General features: G+C 40.3%; 1 protein-coding gene across 15 annotated transcripts in view; it reads left to right on the top strand.

Moving 5' to 3' along the window:
- Positions 1 to 20144, top strand: part of TJP1 (tight junction protein 1) — a 418488-nt gene that overhangs the window by 389107 nt on the left and 9237 nt on the right. For 10 of the 15 annotated variants that reach the window (XM_083183779.1, XM_083183784.1, XM_083183780.1 and 7 more), the window contains 12 exons: positions 1572 to 1756; positions 3072 to 3167; positions 3617 to 3699; positions 4046 to 4256; positions 5646 to 5746; positions 6325 to 6681; positions 10297 to 10590; positions 11124 to 11993; positions 14738 to 14832; positions 16008 to 16232; positions 18880 to 18930; positions 19910 to 20064. In XM_083183779.1, the coding sequence (XP_083039905.1) occupies positions 1572 to 1756; positions 3072 to 3167; positions 3617 to 3699; positions 4046 to 4256; positions 5646 to 5746; positions 6325 to 6681; positions 10297 to 10590; positions 11124 to 11993; positions 14738 to 14832; positions 16008 to 16232; positions 18880 to 18930; positions 19910 to 20064 (2723 nt within the window). The remainder of the gene's footprint in view (positions 1 to 1571; positions 1757 to 3071; positions 3168 to 3616; positions 3700 to 4045; positions 4257 to 5645; positions 5747 to 6324; positions 6682 to 10296; positions 10591 to 11123; positions 11994 to 14737; positions 14833 to 16007; positions 16233 to 18879; positions 18931 to 19909; positions 20065 to 20144) is intronic. The other 5 variants (XM_083183792.1, XM_083183782.1, XM_083183785.1 and 2 more) reach the window with 3 other exon arrangements.

The raw sequence follows: 20144 nt of genomic DNA, 5'->3' as shown, positions 1-20144 counted from the left end.
GTAGCAATTTTCCATCTTTTCTTGGAGAAGTGGAATGTGAACTATTAAAATAAAAGGTGTTTTGTTTTAATTTTGGTGTAAAAAAAATCAGGATTTTTTTTTCTGTGAAAGGGCATGCTATTTTTATTCATGTGCTTATATATATATATATTGTCTTCATAAAGGGTGTACAAGCCCGAAACGTTGATATCACAGCCTCTGGTCTAAGCTGTCATTTATTTCTTCATATTGAATTGATTGATAAGTGTTGCAAATGCCTCAGGATACCTACAAAATATAAATATATATATATATATATATATTTTTTTACACATAACAGCCAGCAGGGAGCCGAGCCGCACCCGATCATTACATATGCATGATCGGGAGCAGTGAATATACCCGGTCCCCTGCTGGCTCTGGGGGGTGGCAGCTTGTGCTGCCTGGGTCCCAGGGAGCCCTCCTCCCCTCCACATAGTTCTGGGGCAGGCAGGGAGACTTCAATCTCCCTGACTGCCACCGTCCCACGGCTCCCTGCAGCAGACGCTCGTCCGCTGCAGGGGTTAAGATTCGCCGCGAGGGGCAACTCGCCCCTGCGACTTTGAATACTGAGAGAGCGAGTGGCAGCCAGCCCTCCGGAACACAGCGAGTGTGCAATGAATCCTAAACTGCACACGGCGATCTTTTACATTGAATACTGCCCTATAGCTGTACTGTGGCTCCGACAAATGATCACCTTCGAGTTCCCTGACCTTGTGTTAAACTGTGTGTCATCTGCCAGTACAATTTAAATGCCCTATGATGTTCAGGAAGGATATGGAATACCCTGTATGTTTAAAAATCCTGTAACTTTCCACCTTCCATAACGTCTGATTAGATTCTCTTCCATTAAGTGTTATTTATATAGAGCTGTATTTCTTTCAATCCTACTTGCTTTCGGGTCTTTTTCTTGAGCGGTGAACTATGAGCAGTCATGCGTTGCAGTTACTGTTGAATGGATAATTGTGAGCCTGTATACAGAAGTAGACTCTGGCTTCGGCTGTATGGGTTTTATTATATATATATATATATATATATATATATATATATATATATATATATATATATATATATATATATATATATATATATATATATATATATATATATATATATATATATATATATATTCTTTTTACATTTTAAGGGGTATGCAATCTGGGATCACGGCTGTTGATCCCCACCGTCAGATCGACCGGATAACGACAGACTGGATTCAATGTCCCACCTGCCGATGGGCGAAAGGGGGCGTGGCCGCAAAAACGGCCGTGGATTGTCGATCTGCGGCCCGGACAACAACAATCCACGGCCGTTATCGGCAGAACGGGCCTTACAGCTTTTGAAGTCAGACCTGTTCTGCCGTGATCCTGCATCAATGCTGTCGTTAATGACAGCATTGAATAGGGAGCCGCTGCTATTTCCCACGTCGGAAATAGTGGCGACACATTGCATACCCCCCTAAGTTGTTTGAGATGTGTTTCTTCCTGCCACCTCAGTAGTGGTGTCATGATATATTGAGTCAAAACTCTACCTGTTTTTTGCTTTCCTTTTAGAGCTGAGCAGCTAGCTAGTGTCCAGTACACTCTTCCTAAAACAGCTGGCGGGGATCGCGCTGACTTTTGGCGATTCCGAGGCCTTCGTAGTTCGAAGCGAAATCTCAGGAAAAGCAGAGAAGACCTCTCAGCCCAACCTGTTCAGACCAAGTTTCCTGCATACGAACGAGTCGTCTTGCGAGAAGGTATTTTTGACGTTTTTAATCGTCTTTGTGTCAGAAAAGATGACTGAGGTTATCGAATGCTTGTCTTGCCACTTCAGTTAGCCACTATAATCTAACGCATACATTGTTAGAAGCAATTCACTATTTAAATCGTGGTGAATTTTCGACTGTCAGAAAACGTGGATCGGCACAGCCCCATGCATATTAGTTTATTTTATTCTGATGCAGATTAAACTTTTTATCAAAGTCTAAATGACATCTGCCAAAAAACTGACCAAAAACTGCCACATTGACATAATAGTATACCCCTATTAGTGTGTTTAGTTGTTTAGTCTGATTCCACCCAAAAATCCACAAATTGTAAAAATCTGCACACAGTAAGATATGCTTTGTACAGGCCTTTTCAGAAATGGTGTTGTGGCGGCTCTGGCCTTGTTTAGCCTGTCCATTTTGGAAGGGTCAGAGTTCTGCCCATTTGCACAGACTGGAAAAATAATATGATGGTGGGTGAGATGCAAATTAATTTGCAGATCAGCGATCCATTGGCAAGTCATTTCTAGACTTGCACGGAACGGGATTTCACTGATTCACTCAGCAGAGATCAGGTCTGAATTAGGCTCAGTGTGCACTAACCATTCACCATCAATATTAACTGTGTTGCATAAACGAACGACCCGCAGGTAAACACTGAACAATATCATTAACTTTATCGTTCAGTGACTGGGATATTGTCAGACTGGATTACATGTTCATACATTCTGGGCAGTACGGATGGTGTAATGGCTAGCATTACTACCTCACAGCACTGAGATCATGATTTCGATCCCCACCATGGCCTTAACTGTGTGGAGTTTGTATATTTCCCCCCATGCTTGTGTGGGTTTACTCCGGGTACTCTGGTTTCCTTCCAAAAAATATACTTGTAGGTTAATTGGCTGCCAATAAAATGAACCCTAGAATGTCTGTGTGCGTGTACATGTGGTAGGAAATATAGATTGTAAGCTCCACTGGGGCAGGGACTGATGTGAATGTTCAAATATTTTCTGTAAAGCGCTGTGGAATGTGTAACTGAAAAGGTTGTTTTTACAATACTATCCCCACTAATTCTGCAGCTGTTTTTATGTGCACATTGCATTCTATTTGAATTGTTGGTAGCGTATTGGTACATATTAATCCTCTCTTGCTGTACAGTGCATAGGGAAACACAGTGGATATGAAACAGTCTTATGACGCATTGGACAATTGTTACAGTATTTATGGTTGCCCTTATTGCTGCAGTGCTAGAAGCTGAGCCATATGGCAATGTTTTTGGTAACCACAAGTGTATCTATTGCAGCTGGATTCCTCAGGCCTGTTGTTATCTTTGGTCCCATTGCTGATGTTGCACGAGAGAAATTGGCAAGGGAGGAACCGGATGTCTATGAGGTGGCCAGTAAGTATCATCCCCTATTTACCTAGTGAAATGTATGAAAATAATTTTGAATTGGTTCATTTGTAAGTGCATGCTTACAACCAAGACGAATATACATTTTTTCTATAGCTGCCTGGACTGAGTACCTTTTTTGTCCTTGCCAACCTGCGCCTCTTCAATATTACCTAATAGCAAAACTTTGTAAGTGCGTGATGGGATTTTACATTTCACAACTGCTAGAGACCTGCGGGTTTGCCGGGGCTGGGTTACTTTATAGCCCGCCAGAATAAATTCTTCTACTCTGATCAGGCAAATGGGAAAAAATGTACATAGTGTTTTGTTGGGAAAAAGATACTTGCTGCTCTCATTCTTCATGTCTTCAGGATTAAAGGTCTACAAGCCGTTATGTGCCATGGTTAGTTTTGTCTCTGCTTTCCATTTTATGATTTTTGTAATGTGTTTCTCTGTAGGAAGTGAACCAAGAGACGCAGGTACAGACCAACGAAGCTCTGGGATCATCCGTCTCCACACGATCAAGCAGATTATTGACAGGGTGAGTGATTAAGATAATGGGATGTTTTGGAAAATAGCTTGTCTGTCATTTTTCAAATGTAGAAGACAGTTTGACTAGCATCCATTTAAGATTGATGCGAACTGGTTAGGCATATAAATGTAAGTTAATTCACATTTAATCTGATGCCTTCAATTTAGGGCAGAAGTGTTTTCATATTCTCTTGCTTCCTTAATGCCTTGTAAGTACTTTGCATAGACCATGAGGGAGGTGATGTCGTTGAGAGAATGATCATCACATATCTTTTGAAGCCAGTTTGAGACGACTTGGAACATCGCCTTTCTTGCAATTTTATTCTTCCTTTAATACAGCTATGTTGATTTTTCAGGATAAACATGCACTTCTGGATGTGACCCCAAATGCTGTAGACCGCCTGAACTATGCACAGTGGTATCCAATAGTAGTGTTCCTTAACCCCGACTCCAAGCAGGGCGTGAAAACTATGCGAACGAGGTTGTGCCCTGAATCTCGTAAAAGTGCCCGAAAACTATATGAACGTTCACATAAACTACGCAAAAATAATCACCATCTTTTTACAAGTAAGTGCAAGATACAGCATTGCCTGATTGCAATATTTTACAGTATTGCCGGTTTTATTATCATATTTTACATAAACAAATAAGCAGAACAAGAAAACTGTAACATACAGTACAAGATGAGGCAGGACAAGTACATGGTTTATAAACATTGCTGCATCAGCAGTCATGACATTCAAATAAGCACCAGGGTGGCAGAAATGAAGGGTTAGACTACATGATAGTAAAAATAAGGGAAGGCAATCATATGAGTGGAGAGGGCCCAGCTCATGTGGTCTTTCATTCTAAAGGAGAGGGGCAGGCAGGGAGGTTAGGATGAGAGATGGATGGTTTTGACAAAGAAGTGTGCCTTGAGAGCTAGTTTGAAGTTTTGTGGAGAGTCCAATAGGGAGAACATTCCAGAGGTGGGGAGTGGGAGGAAGTAATCAGTTGGCATAATGCTGACAGCGGCATCCTTATGGTCAGAATACTGACTGATCACTGTGAAGGTGCCCATACACTAGTAAGACAGCGGCATCCTTATGGTCAGAATACTGACTGATCACTGTGAAGGTGCCCATACACTAGTAAGATTTATCTTCAGATCTGGCTGGTTGAAACAAAAACATGGTTCCAACCAGCCAGATCTGAAGATAAATCTGCATGTGTATGGCCACCTAAGTATTGTAACCCTATCTGTCCCATCCTGCAGCCTAACCTTAACCTTAGTCTTCTCCACTGGCAGCCTAGTTTTAAAGCTGGGTAGACTATTCCCCCATGAGCGATATAGTCAACTATTTCCCCTTGTTCCTGGCTGAGCGATACGCACAAAACGATATTGTTAACTTTATTGGGTCCTGTCTCCGTACATGCAGTCGTTGACAATCTAGTCATGTTGATCTGCATTTGCATACTGAGGACATAATTAACAACCTGCGGCAGCATGCATTTTTAATGATTTTAAATGTACACATGAAGATATTGCAAACTACAAGTATATCACTCAGCAGGGCCAAAATAAGCAATATCCTATCGCCTAGTGTGTATTGGGCTTAGCCGTTCCCTTTTGCCCTGGCAGCCTGACCCCATCGCCAGTACTTATCTTCAGGATGCACCGGGATGTTGCTGTTGTCATTTTGACTGTCGGGATTCTCGACTGCCTTCCTTTTTCCTATTCCTGGTAGATTACCCTTCAGTAATAACAAAGAAGGGTACTACAGCAAGCAGTAATACTTTGTACAAATACACAACAGGTAAGAAATGTAAAACAAAGAAAGGTGTTATTTAGTGGTCTATTTGGTCTTAGGTTGTACATTTGATGTAAAGTGATGTAAATGCTACTCCCTGTTTTACTTACCTTAGTAAGTACGGTATTCTATGTTCACTTTTAATTTTTGGGTTTTGTTTTTCCAGCTACCATTAATTTAAATTCTATGAATGATGGCTGGTACGGAGCGCTGAAAGAAACTGCACAGCAGCAACAGAACCAACTAGTTTGGGTCTCAGAAGGCAAAGTAAGGTTTATTCCAGTTCTCTCTGACATCGGTGCATGAGTTTGTGGCAATGATTTTAGCATACTCACTAGAATGCAGTGCCTGGAATTCACTTGACAGAAGCTGCAAATGTACAAATTTGCTGAAATGACCTTTGATTTAGATGTCATGCACAGTACCACTGACACACTTTTAGTAAGTTTTTCCTCAATTTGGAGGTTTCTCATGGAAGGTGTTTTATTTTTGTTTCTTTTTTTTTGCCTGTGTTTTTGTTTTATTTATTTTTTACTATGTTTTGCTTTAAAAAAAAAAAAAGGTCCGCATTCCATTGTGTACTGAATGTGTGTGGAAGAAATATTATGGAGCTCAGACCACATGTGTGATGAGATGTTTCATAGGAAACTTTGATTTCTGTAGTTTTTTTTTTATTGAGTACATCACATAATCTACGTTTGCATTTCACAAATAAATTATGAAAAAATAGCTATAGGATATAGAAGCAGTTGTATGTATAGAGTAAATAACATCCTGGACTTCTCCAACCAAGATACCAGATTTCGAATTACTAACCTGGTCTAACTTAACTTCATTCGGTGCAGGCAGAAGGTGGCACAGATGATGATCTTGATTTGCATGACGACCGTCTATCCTACTTATCAGCACCAGGTAGTGAGTACTCAATGTATAGCACTGATAGCAGGCACACCTCGGACTATGAAGATACGGACACTGAAGGAGGGGCTTACACTGACCAAGACCTGGATGAGACTTTAAATGACGAGGCTGGGACTCCCCCCGAGTCCGCCATTACACGCTCTTCTGAACCTGTCCGGGATGACACTTCAGGGATTCATAATCAGGAGAACCAGGCTTACCCATCTTTTCCACCACAGCCACAGCCGCAGCCTATCATCCGAACAGACTCACCAGGATATAAAAATGTACCATCTCAACAGGTCAGTTTATTTTAACCTTGTCTGCATGACCATTTGCATCTTGGTACTGTTTCTAAACATATGTAATGCCTACAGCTGCATTTCTTAGGTTTTCTCACGTGGTGCTTAAATTATGGAGATTTTTTTTACTTATAGTGTATATTTGTTTTGCTTTACAGTAATGTTATGTAAAACATTGAATTATAGTTAAATAAATAAAATACCTTTTAATCAACATTAGATGGGCTAATTTAGGGATTAGTATAGGATTATAAATATTTGTCGAATTGTATTGCACTAATGGCAGTATTCTATTAAAAAGCAAGTAGATATCTAGTGGTTGATTTACAGGGTTAATGCTCCGGGATGGATATGTACTGGACAGTCTTTATCAAATCTGCTCCATAAATGTACATAATATCTCCTGTATCAGAGAGCAGACTGGCTAGTAATTGTGCTCTGTTCCCTGCGGTGACGAGGAGCGAGTCTCCATACTGCATACCTATATGGACCAGCTCCTACTAGGCTTTCTAATATATTATATAACTTGCTATAACATTTCATAACCTACTATTACTGGTCAGTAATGCCAAGGTTTAACACATTATAGATTAAAACAATATATAAATATTTATGTATTTTTAAGGGAAAATATTAACAATTATTTATTCTTCCCCGATTATATAATAATATCTAAGATAAAGGAGTTTGATCGCAATATGAAGGCTCCATTTTCAGTTCGGTTTATTTTAGCCAAGAACATAACCTGCAAATAAAAGATCACATGTAGTCATATTGGTCTCTCATTTTGTTCAGATTTAAAATTGAGCTCTATCCAAAATGAATAGCCTTTGTGTTACAATAGGAAATGACCTTTGTGAGGAATATGACAAGCACATCCCATGTTATGCAGGCAGCAGATCAGCCCTGCGCGCTAAGGAAACAGTGCCCCCAGTGGCTAAGCGCAATAAAGTCCAACATACTGCTCGACGTGATAAAAATACCTGATTTGCTTTAAGTTATGAATGTTTTCTGAATATTCTTTTACAGGAACAATTCTGATAAAGCCATCTTACTCTTACGCACCTTCATGTGCTACTACTTTGGCACCACCATGCGTTATCACTGTTTATGTAGCGTCTGGGCCACTACTAGTTAGAGGGGCCATTGTTCATAGACTGCCTATTTGCTATGAACTAGTGATATCGCTAAAGCATATGTAGTCATTGGTTCCTAGTGATGTAAGAAGTTGGCTTTTTCACAGCTTTTGCTGTAGCCCACAGTGTGGCGGCTTTCGCTGAAAGTTCGTACTTTTAATTCTTTGCTCGTAAGGAATGTCCTACAAATGACTGTTTAAGCAAATGTGCATTAACCCTTTGAGTGCCAACATTGCTGTGAGATCCTCCACAGACCTGCTAAAAATGCCAGCATCGTATACAGCTACTGTTCTTTTACTATAAATACAGACAAGTCCGTTTAAGTGATGTTACATCAAATATTGCACTAAAAAAAAAAAAGTTGCTGTAAGCGACGCTGGCATTCTAAGCAGGTATTTTGAGGATCTCTCACAGCAAGTTTGGTACTCAGAGTTAATTCATCATTATTTCCACATTGAGATTTTCTGGTTTCTACCTGTTCTCCTGGCCAAATGTACTTGTAAGCCGTACCTGAAACGATAGAAGAAAAAATAGTTCTGTAATTTTTCCCAGTTTCAAGTAAAAAATATTAAATTAAAAAAGTTATTAAAGTAAATAAACAGAGATAAGGGGAAGTAATACAACTTGTTAAAGGGTACACTGTTGGTACCTGACTATTTGTATTCAATGCCAGGGGCGAGCGGTGACAGCGTGCAGTACTGCCTGCTTGCTGTCACCGCTTGCCCGGTCAGTATTCAACTGACACCCCCTCCGCATACGCCGATTTGCCCCACGCTCAATTTTTAAAGTGAGGGGGGATCGGCATATACGACCGCTGAAGCAGCGAGCCTCACTGTTGGGGGAAACCTCGCTGTCCTGTGACAGCGCGGATTCTTCTGGAACGTTGAATACGGAGAGCAGCCGGCATGGGAGTTAAACAGCTAGGATCACTGACTTTCTGCAATCCCTGCCTTTTAACCCCCTCGCCCCTGCATTGATTACTGCACTAAGACTAAATAAAGTATGTGTGTCTTGGTGTGTGTTAATCCTATGAATGAAATAAATTTTTCATTCAATATTGTAGTGATATCCCAAGCTTGTGTACATTGTATTATTTACATTTGGTATATTGTGGAGCTTATGTTTCAGGGGTATTCTAATGTGGGGAGTGGTTTATTAACAGCAAATATATCAGAATCAGGATTAAACGGATCACACTACATTACTCCTTAATCAACCCAAATTAGCACCAGTGTCTGATCACTGAATGAGTGAACCGAAAGTACTCTTTCCACCCCCCATTGTTAAAGTAATGGGTAGTTGGTCAAATGAACCCTTGGACATATTTTGAAAAATGTATTGTCTACTTGGTAACTTTCTTAGAAGGAATAGGTGTCAATACTTTTCTGTTTTACAATTAAATCTACTTAGCCTAAATACAGTTCATTGGCTTTTAAATGTCTGGATAAATTAGCATAAATTGTGTGTACATTACATGAAGCAGATTGGACCTATGGAGGCACTTTAGTTTACTATGGGGAGACCGTCCTATTGACTGAGGTGCCTCCAGTTATCATTGGCAGTTTTAAGGTCCTGTATTTTACAATATAGTGGGCATTAGTGTAAAAGTCAGATATCCAATATTCTACACTATTGCACACTTTCTCAAACTCAGTCCTCATTACCCCACGCAGTGCATGTTTTACAGGTCTCCTCACAGAATCACAAGTGAAATAATTAGCTCCACCTGTGGATTGTCCCTGAGTAATAAATGCCCCTTTGCACCTGCCGGGTGACCAGGAAAATGTGAACTGTGTGGGTTTCTGAGGACAGAGGTTTGAGAACCCCTGCACTCTTCTCATACCTCCCAACATGAACCTTTCCAGGAGAGACACCATGCTCTGTTTCTGGAATTCCTTCTTAATGCCCCCAGCGTGCAATACGCAGTACAAAAAGTATGTGCTGCACATACTTTTGTACTGCCCATGGATCGCATCACATGCCAAACGCATGCGATGCGATCCAGCCGATAACTCGTCGCATTGCACGCTGCTATCGCAGTGTGTATGGGGGCCTTTAATGTATGACTGCCATCTCCTGTTCTAAACAGGTTAATTGATAAGAAAGGTATTTCTCCACAGGTGATGGTAATCAATCAATCAATCAATAGGGAAGTCCAGAAACAGAGTATTGTGTCCCTCCTGGAGAGGGTATGCTATTGTCAACCACTTCACAACAAAAATTGTATTGTGTAATTTCACTGCACTCCTAATTTATAACCACAATGAACGGTTTTCTGTGATTAATTGTAGCGCATGATCATATTAGAGGAATGCTTGTCGCCAGAGACCCCTGGTCACCTAGTCAGCAAGTAATACTGGGTATGAAAAGAATAATGTTTTAGTTCTTGCCAGCTTTAGGCTGACTTTGCAGAATGTCTTAGAGCATTAATAAAACCTTCCTTTGTGAAGATTGTATGAGAACACTTTTTTTTTTCAAGGATTATCCCCATGTACTGTTGAACGTGAACACTATTTTAAACACTTCACAGAAAGCTGATGCCTTACCTGCTGCCCCTTACCTTTCTCTGCCGTCTGAAACAAACCCTGCAACTTCAACCGCTGCTGTAAATGTAAATCTAAATAATGTCAGATTGGAGGAACCCAACCCCGCCCCATACAGCTCTTATCAAGCACAAGCTGGCCCAATGCGATCACCAAACACTGAGGCAGCTCACATAATGCTAAAAGACCAAGAGCCTTCATCTTTACCTGTGCACATAGATCCAGCAAAGGTACCTGTGCTACATTGTTGCACCAGTCTGTTGTACTTCTAGTCATACTTTTGCATCTGAGAGTCTTCTTTCTTTAACACCTTCTTCCTGAACCTTGGCATACTGGAGGTACCTGAAATACATTGCAGTGTTGATCAGGTACTTGCAGTAGCAAAGGTAGACAATAATCAGATAAAAAATTTGGAGCAGTTCACTATGCTGCATCTAAATCACTGGGATTTATACTGCTTGCATGACTTTCCGGTACTGCATGCCTTTCTTTCCGTATTCCTAACCAGTTTACTACCTGCAAATGTCTGCTTTAGTTCGTCCATCACAATTCTGTTTGCTCTAGCTCACTCTCGTTTCTAACATCTAACCTGCACTGCATCACCCTTCTCATTTCAGCAGCATGAGAATACAGCATGTCCGCTGCCACCTTGTGGTTGTGTGCTTAATAGGAACTTAAAGCTCAGTGGATTGTCTTGTATGTTTTCTTTTCTTCCTGAATATTTATGCATCACGTTTTTTTTTTTTTTCCCCCTTTTGCTCAGGTATATAGAAAAGAGCCATATGCTGTGGAAGAGAACCCCAGACACAATTACTTGATGAAACAACAAGTGCTCAGCCACCAGAAGCCAGAGAAAGACACTACGCTCAGCATGGACACCCTGCCATCTTATGCAGAAAAACCAATGAGTAGAGAATATGATCAGTCTTACAGATACGACCCTGGATCGGATTATGTGGATCCGTTGCCTCATAATTATGACCCACGTATACACAGCGATGATCATGTGCCTACTTACGATGATCAGTGGGGTTATTATGAGGATAAGCAGTCCTATCCACCAAGGTCACAGTTTGACAGTAATCTTAGGGACTTTAGTGTCAGACAGCACTCAGAAGAAAGCCTGGAACGCAGCTACTTTACACAGCAACCTCGTTTCGATGAGCCTCCTCCTGTTGCCTATGACAATCGACCTCGGCCATCTAAAAATTACAAAGCACCGCAAGTACACTATGAAGAACCCACTCCAACAGAATATGATACACATATCCGTTACAAGCCAGAACCTCAAACCTTTCCTTCTGCGCCCACAGCTAGGGCTGCGGAAACGAAACCATATTTTGATCAACATCCGAGGGGTTATGAGCAGAAACCTTCACAGGGGTTTAATGCGAAGCAAGGACAATATGATCTTTCTCCTAGAATAGAAACCATGCCTCCTTCAGCACAGATAAAGTCAGACCTTCTGCCAACCAGTAGTAAACCTTTACCTCCACCAACTGCTGTGAGGGAAGAGGAAGATGATCCCGCCATGAAGCCGCAGTCTGTACTTACCAGAGTTAAGATGTTTGAGAACAAAAGATCAGTTCAAGGAGAGAAAAACAAGGACATGAATGATGTAACCGTTTTAAAGGTATTTGCTTTTATAACCCACAGGGGTTCATTTTAAACCCTTTTATTAGCTGGTTAAGGCATGATTGTACTGAATAAAGAATTGCCTGCCTGAGGTTGTCGCTCACACTGCAGTTTATACAGGATGTTTTTACCCACGGCACTAGAAAAGCAATATAACAAGATTTAGGGGATTATTCATCCTGGGTCTCGATTGTCGATTCGTACCGACAGCCGTGACCCTGGCCCATTTTCGTTTTAGCATATCGCCAGACTGGATTCAATGTCCCGCCTGGCGATCGGCGGAAGGGGGGCATAGCTGCATAAACGGCCGTGGGTTGTCGAGATTCTGCTGTGGTCGTGACAATTCAAAGCCGTCGATCTGCCTCTTCAATGTTGTCAGGCAAGACCGCATTGAATAGACGCCCATGCTGTCAGAAATAGCGGCAGGCATGGAATACTTCCCTCAATATCTATTATTTAAGGTATATTGCTCAACTCTGTAATATACAGGAAATACACAATACATATTTAGGAAGAGAGATAATTATATTGGTGTATAGGTTGGCCAAGAAAGGAATGCACATATTTCTCACATTTTTGAACAATGTTACATTTTGATCAGGCTAGTGTCAGAACCAGATACTACATGTAAGTAAATTGCCTTTGCTTTTGAGTCCATATGAAGTTATTAAGAAGCTATGAATGCATTCATTGTTTGAAGGGGATACGGTCGTATTGTCGACCCGACTTAGGTAGACATGGATGAAGGTCGACAGGTCTTTAGGTCGAATTGGTGTTAGGTCGACAAGGGTTTTTTCACTTTTTTTGAGCCGACAGGTGGTATTTCATGCCCTACCATCCACTAGGGCGTGGTGGCAGAATAAAAGAGTGTGCCCGAAGCATCACGAGGGGCTGCGGTTGATTTCCAACTGTGTCCATGTCGACTGTGTCGACATTCAGGTAAAGAAACCATGTCGATACATACAGATAGTTGTAGATGCTCAATTAGTTCAGTAACATTACCCAGATGCATGAGGGAGGGGTTAAATACTGGGTAAGTAAAACAAGACATTTTTTCCCTCAGCACACTGAGTAATGTTAGTAACCAATCTAGAACACTACATGATAATAGAATTCAGAGATATTGGTTACATATACCTGCGCAGGTGTATGCTATGCCCCCAAGCCGCATCAAGACGTCTCTGTATATTGGGGGTCCCTAGCGCTATATCTAGGTGCAGGGTGCGGCACCCCAAAAACCATCATAAGCTGGGAAGCCCAGTGCGGCATGCCAGTGATATACTAAGTGTTAATAATTAGTGATAGGAAGCCGAAGCTATATATATAAAGAGAGAGAGATAAATGAAATGTAATTAAAATAGGAGAGAGATAGTGTTAGTGAGGGAAAAGTGTTAATAGAATGTAAGGGCATGCCGCACTAAAGCCACCCAGCCCATCCAGTCCAGGAGCACCGCACCCCACACCACCGTTACCCTAAATTGGGTCTACGATTAACCAGCAAGGAGCCACATGATAATGGCTCCTTACTTGATATATCCAAACTAAGAACTACCTACCTTGGAGCAACCCCAGACTACTCCATGTGGCATATCAGGACCCACATCTCCTCCTAATATGGGCTCCCTTCTGCCTCTAACAACATACATACAGATAGTGGTAGATGCTCAATTAGTTCAGTAACATTGCCCAGGTGCATGAGGGAGGGGTTAAATACTGGGTAAGTAAAACAATACATTTTTTCCCTCAGCACACTGAGTAATGTTAGTAACCAATCTAGAACACTACATGATAATAGAATTCAGAGATATTGGTTACATATACCTGTGCAGGTGTATGCTATGCCCCCAAGCCGTGTCAAGGCTTCTCTGTATATTGGGGGTCCCCAGCGCTATATCTTGGTGCAGGGTGCGGCACCCCAAAAACCATCATAAGCTGGGAAGCCCAGTGCGGCATGCCAGTGATATACAAAGTGTTAATAATTAGTGATAAGAAGCCAAAGCTATATATAAAGAGAAAAATAAATTAAATGTAATTAAAATAGGAGAGAGATAGTGTTAGTGAGGGAAAAGTGTTAATAGAATGTAAGGGCTTGTCCAATGTCGACCTAGAACCCTGTCGACCTTGTTGCCTGTCGACCTAAGTCGAGTCGACAATACGATCCACACCCGTTTGAGGATGAATCATTTGGGAGTTCTCTACTCGACTACTTTAATGATAATAATAATAATAAAAGTTGTTCTTCCCTTATGTCTTTCACATATGATGTGCAAGTAGGCACATGTTAGAATAACCTCTTGTTTGGAGCAAGCTGTTTAGTTTTGCATTTATGCTATGGCTAACCTTTTACTACCGTTATCAATAGATAGTGTCAGTTGGGCAGCACTGATAGTGTAATGGTTAGCATTACTCATCAAAGCACTGAGGTCGTAGGTATGATGCCCAACATGACCCTATCTGTGTGGAGTTTGTATGTATCTCCCCATGCTTGTTCACGTTTTCTTTATGTACTTCTGTTTCCTCCCACAAACTGAAAATATACTGTACTTGTAGGTTAATTGTCTACCAGCAAAACTTCTCCCTAGTGTGTGAGAATGTAAGCTCCACTTGGGTGCAGCGGCTGATGTGAATATTCTCTGTAAAGCGCTATAAATTGTGTGCTGTATAAATAACTGTTACTAAATGCATAAAAGAACTATTGCTTTTTTTCTTCTCTAAACTGGTTTTGTTTTCCTTTTTATTTAGGCCCCAGAACTTACACCCAAACCTATAACTGTACCTATAACTGCATCTAAAGCCGCCCCACTGCCTTATTATGATCAAGAAAAGTCAACATATAGGTAATATGCAGATCTAGTCATTGTCACATTGTGCAGCTCTTTGATGGCAAGTTTGAAGGTTTAGCAGTAGGTTTACTAAAGCCTCTGAAAAGAAAGTGGAGATTGTGTCCATAACAACCTATTAGATTCTATGTATGCTTTTCTGGAATGTTTTAGATGGTTGGTTGCGATGGGCGACATGTTCACTTTCTTCTTTTTAGAAGTTAAAGCAAATCTATTCTTCAATGTTTGTTTTCTACCGTGAAGCGTTTGTGTGTGTTTATGAGGTGGGGGGGGGGGGGGGCAGTATTCCGGTGTGTATTGTTGTAATTATATTGTTTCTCCTTGTGGTTTATAAGAAAATCTGAAGAATCAGTCACCAGGTAAACAAATGTATTATCCATAAAATTGAATGCTCACCACCAGCCCTGTACTCATGGTGCGATTCCTTTTCAATCACTATTTGATCGAGATTGAAATTGCACGGCATGGTGATTATATAGTATTGCCTGCACGGTCTATTTTTTTTAATTTTGATATCGACTGAACGGGAGGGCGCATTGGCATCGAATCGGGATTGAATGCGGCTGAAAACCGTTCGATTCCTGATTTTGACTAGATGGTCAAAATCGAAACGAAAGTGACCCTCAATCGCACCGTTTGTACGGGGCATTAGCCGCAGAAGTGAGTGGATGAAGTTGTGTAACTCTTTTCAGATTTTTCTTTTTCCTTTTAATGACCGAGGGATCCTGGTATTTTAAATGTTGGTAGTGTTTTTACGGATACACTTTTTGGGTAAAAGTACTGTCTAATTCTTAAGGTGCCCACACACTAGTAAGATTTATCTTCAGATCTGGCTGGTTGGAACAAAAACATGGTTATGGATGAGTGACAGTTTGTCAGTTTTCCAGCATTTCCAAGTAAATGGTCAACTGTCATTTGCTCTCACCCATAACCATGTTTTTGTTCCAGCCAGACAGATCTGCAGATGAATCTGCGTGTGTATGGCCACCTTTTAGGTTTTAGCTATTTAGCTCTTAATGTCTGAGTTTTTTTATCCACTTGTGTCTTTAATCCTCAAATAAGGTACTAAGTGTACACATGTTGTACCCCATGCAATGTATTAACCTGAAATATTGTTTAAATTATAGTCCGGAGTATGTTGCAAAAACTGTCGCTATTTTATTTTTTCTTAGAGTACCTGAACCGCAAAAACCTCAAATGAAGCCACCAGAAGATATAGTTCGTTCTAACAACTATGATCCCGAAGAAGATGAGGAATACTACCGGAAGCAGTTGTCTTACTTTGATCGTAGAAGCTTTGAGAAGCCCTCTCCTCCTCTGTCCGTGAACCTCCTCCCTGAGCCTGCTAAACCTGGACAGTCTCAGAGTCAACTTAGCTTTAACAGCTACCCCTCCAAGTACGTTTTGACATGCTGCACTTGTCTTTCTATGACCTCTTCATTGCACCTACATCCTGACCCCTTGCAGTGAAAGACGTAGCACTACCATGTGTGAAAGCTGTACTTGTGACTCGGTTCTTAAATAATATGTGCTGGGGGAGTTGGGGGCTATTCGAAGATCTTGTTATGTCACACAAGTTTGTAATGAAATCATACACTGCAGGTGTATGGATAATGTTCACAGAGCTGCGAAAAGGCAGTAAGCACAATTACCGAATATATATTGGTAAATACACAATCTGCCTGCTAGACAAATGTCATTTCCAGCAAAAAATACCAAATTTCAAACCTATGTGGCTATAATTTAAATGACTAAATGACTGTGCAAAGTCCCTAGAAGATTCTAAAAACGTAGTGTTAGTATACTAAAGGAATCAATAGTAATCTGTCTGTAAGTTTTACACTGCAGTGTATATTCAGATGCCCTGCTACACTAACTATTAATGCAAAAATGAAATGGCTGCATAAATAACTGTAAACCTGTAACAAAAATAACCTTTTTCGAGTGCTGGTTGTGGTTTCTTTTACATGCTAGCTACTGCATTTACTTAACTGTATATTTCATTTACTCCTCAGGTTTTACGATAAAAAAATAAATAAGCTTTAATGCCTTTATTCCCATGGCTGTCATTATATTTATAAGACAGAAATGGGCAGGAATATGTGGACTATAACTTTGTCAATTAACATATTTAATTACTCTGACATGCATCTTATTAAGCATGACCTGTATTCCGACTTAAAACTGCTTTTAAACAATATTGTTTTCCGCTTGGGGGGGGGGGGTTAGCTTGGGCTTCATACTTATTACCTTTCACATTTAATCTTTTTACAGCATTAAATATTAAGTGCTGAAGTGTGTGGTGTGTGTAAGACTGTTTGCTTGTCTGTAAATGTTTTTAAAACCTAAGCACTACAATACCTCTTTTACTGTATTTCACTTTAATCATCATAAGGGGGGGGGGGGGGGGGGGGGACGCGACTGTCTTCCAAACAGATTTTTTTTTTTTGTCTACAAGAAAAATTAAATTAAACAAATCGTTTGGAAGGCCATGTTGTCTCCGGGTTCTCCTTTTTTAATTTGTGATCTGTTCAAACAAAAAGATAATATCTGGACACTGTGATATACCTTATCTTGCTCTCTGGGGCTTTCAAATGTTTTAAGGACTGGTTTGCTTCCAGTTTATGCCGTGATGACTTCTTTCCTTGTCTTTCCTCTTTTTCTATTGTTCCGCACAATGCCAGTATTTAGGACAGATTAAGGAACAGCAACACTGGAGTATGAAAACAATGTTTTCCTGTTTATTAATAACAATGTGGATCTGTCTTTTGCCGCTTTCACATTGCAAATCCGTGTTGGACCCCAGGGTCTGACATATTTAAACTAAAACCGGGTCTCCCATTATACAGTCGGCGACCTACGTTTAGCTATTCTTCTAACCCAGGTCAACATGCCGGGTTGCTCCACTCGGGTTATAAGGTCTGGTGCTTTCACACTGCACCTGGACCCGTCAGCAACCCGGTAATATTCCAGGTCTGAGGTGCGGCGTTAAAGTGGTTTTTAATTCATATTTATATTTTATAATAAAAATTGGTCAAAGTTTTTGAAATACATCGTAAATTGCGCTTGGAATAGGTTGGTGCCTCAGGAATATACCCTGGCACACCTAATTGATTGGAAAATATGTTTTTCTGTATAATTTAGTTTCCAACACTTTTATCATCCACTTCTTCCTTTTTTGTTTTTGTCTTTGTTGGTTGGTGGATCTGTTGTTGAAGCACAGTAGGCTGTGATTGATGCAGTCCGTATCTGATTTTATTGTTCCATTTTACAATGCCAATGTCTGTTACACAGGAGTCTAGATAATGTCTGCATATGGTGATTCTATAGAGGTACCTGGTTGATGACCTCTTCTTACTAAAAGTTTAAGATGGACTTTTCTTTTCCAGAGCATTACCAATAAGCTTTTCTAGTTTTTATTTCCTCAAGGAGGACATTTTTACGTATAATCAAATTGAGTATTGTAAGGAAACACATTAAGGTCATGAGAACCATGGGACAGAATCAGTTCTGATTTATTCTTGGTTTTGTTGATTAGAACCGTATGTAACATCAGGCTTTACAACTAGACAAGCTTTAACTTCAGAACACCACAATGTCACCAAATGAACCAACCTTCTAACTCTTGGCAACAAGTCTTTAACAGATTTGAAGGGGTAAAAACAATGTTATGCTTGTTCTGGTTGCTATACAGGGTACAGCTTGTTGATGGTGACTTTACCAACATATTGTTTTGTTCATTAGCGTGTCTAATACTACAGTACATTGTTGTGTGTCGATCCTAACTCTTGCTTAATGTCTTCCTCCCTGGATGGATAATGAGAACCTCATACAAACTATCTTTCCTTCTGTCTTCCCCTGCATTTTACTACTTCTCAGTGCTTACAATAACTAATCTGTTTTTACATTAGGCGTTTGTTACTCTGCAGTAGGTAGATTTTGTGTAAGTATGTCTCAGAAAAAGCTTGCAAGATGTAATTTACCTAAAGTTAGAATGACCCTTTTCTTTCATTCTTCTGTCACATTTGCTTTGCCACCACATAGATTTCTTGGCTCTTACACTAGCTATGACTACTTGAAAAGGAACATCAAGTGGTAAGACTGGCATTAACATAAGGCTGTCTTTATGATGTCATTCCTCCTAAACTAACCACAGCATTATGTGCACACAGCAAAATTATTTTAGACCGCTGGTTATTTGCTAAGGGGTGACAAATTTGTCCTATAGAAACAAATTAATAATCTAATTTTTAATAAGTTAAATCACTTTGTTTGCCTTAATTAGTGCACATAAAGCTGGGGATTCTTAATTGAGATGCTTTGAAGATCTAGCTGGCATTTGTCTGTATGTACAGTATGCTGAGAACCCATAGAAAAAGACAACCGAATTGTGTCTGACTAAAAACAAAACTCTGGTTGTCCCATTTATGTAGAAGACTGGTTTTCTGCTTGCTCTCTTGCTGCATTTTGATGTTGCAGTGAAAAGGCTTGTATATGAGATTGATCATACATTTTGGAATGAACAGTACATAAATCATCTGCCTTTGTTGTTAACTTTCGTGCTGTTGCATTAACATCTCAATTCCGTCTTTTACACTATGGTGTAGATTGGGCTATATAGCCGTAGATAAGTGAATGTTAAGTTACCCAACAATACTGTTCATACATGAATTGCGTGGTTTGTGTTTGAGGAGAACTGAAGATATAGGCAAACAGAATTTATTGAACAGGAAAATCCAGGTTTATGGATTGCAGAACTTGTTTTAAACCTAAAAACTACACTTTACAGGTACAATTTGCTACACCATGAGTCTTACAAAGTGTGTAAAGGGCATATATCCTGAAATTTGTAGTTTTTTTTTTTTTTTCTCCACGTCCCAGCAGCTACAAAATAAAAAAATATAGTGTGTTTTTAATTGATGCCTACATGTTCAGTTCTGTGGTACTCTTGCAGGACAGTGGCACCTTTTTTATATGGGTCTTTAATACCTGGAGCGAGAAGCCCAGTGATAGATATGTCTGCTTGGACTTTTAGTTCTGATGTGCTTAATGATGTTCTCTTGAACCTCCACAGGGGTAAACCGGCAGACCTGGATCCTCCTGAAAGACCTATAAGTGAGAAATTATATGACCCAGCCCCACAGCTTACTTCCACATCACAGTATAACCAGCCTTCTCCAGTGCTTGTAAACCATGCAGCAGCACATACGAAACATACACATTCAGAAGGTAAGGATTTTTCATTTCAGGTTTTGGTCTTGCTTAGCTTTTTTTTTCCCCCTCATGTTGTTGTGCTTCAGGGGGCAAAC

The sequence above is a fragment of the Crinia signifera genome, chromosome 4 (genome assembly GCF_055691185.1).
Source record: "Crinia signifera chromosome 4, ASM5569118v1, whole genome shotgun sequence".
NCBI classification, from domain to species: domain Eukaryota; kingdom Metazoa; phylum Chordata; class Amphibia; order Anura; family Myobatrachidae; genus Crinia; species Crinia signifera.
The sequence above is the reverse complement of the archived record's forward strand: the minus strand, read 5'-3'. Positions and strand labels throughout refer to the sequence as shown.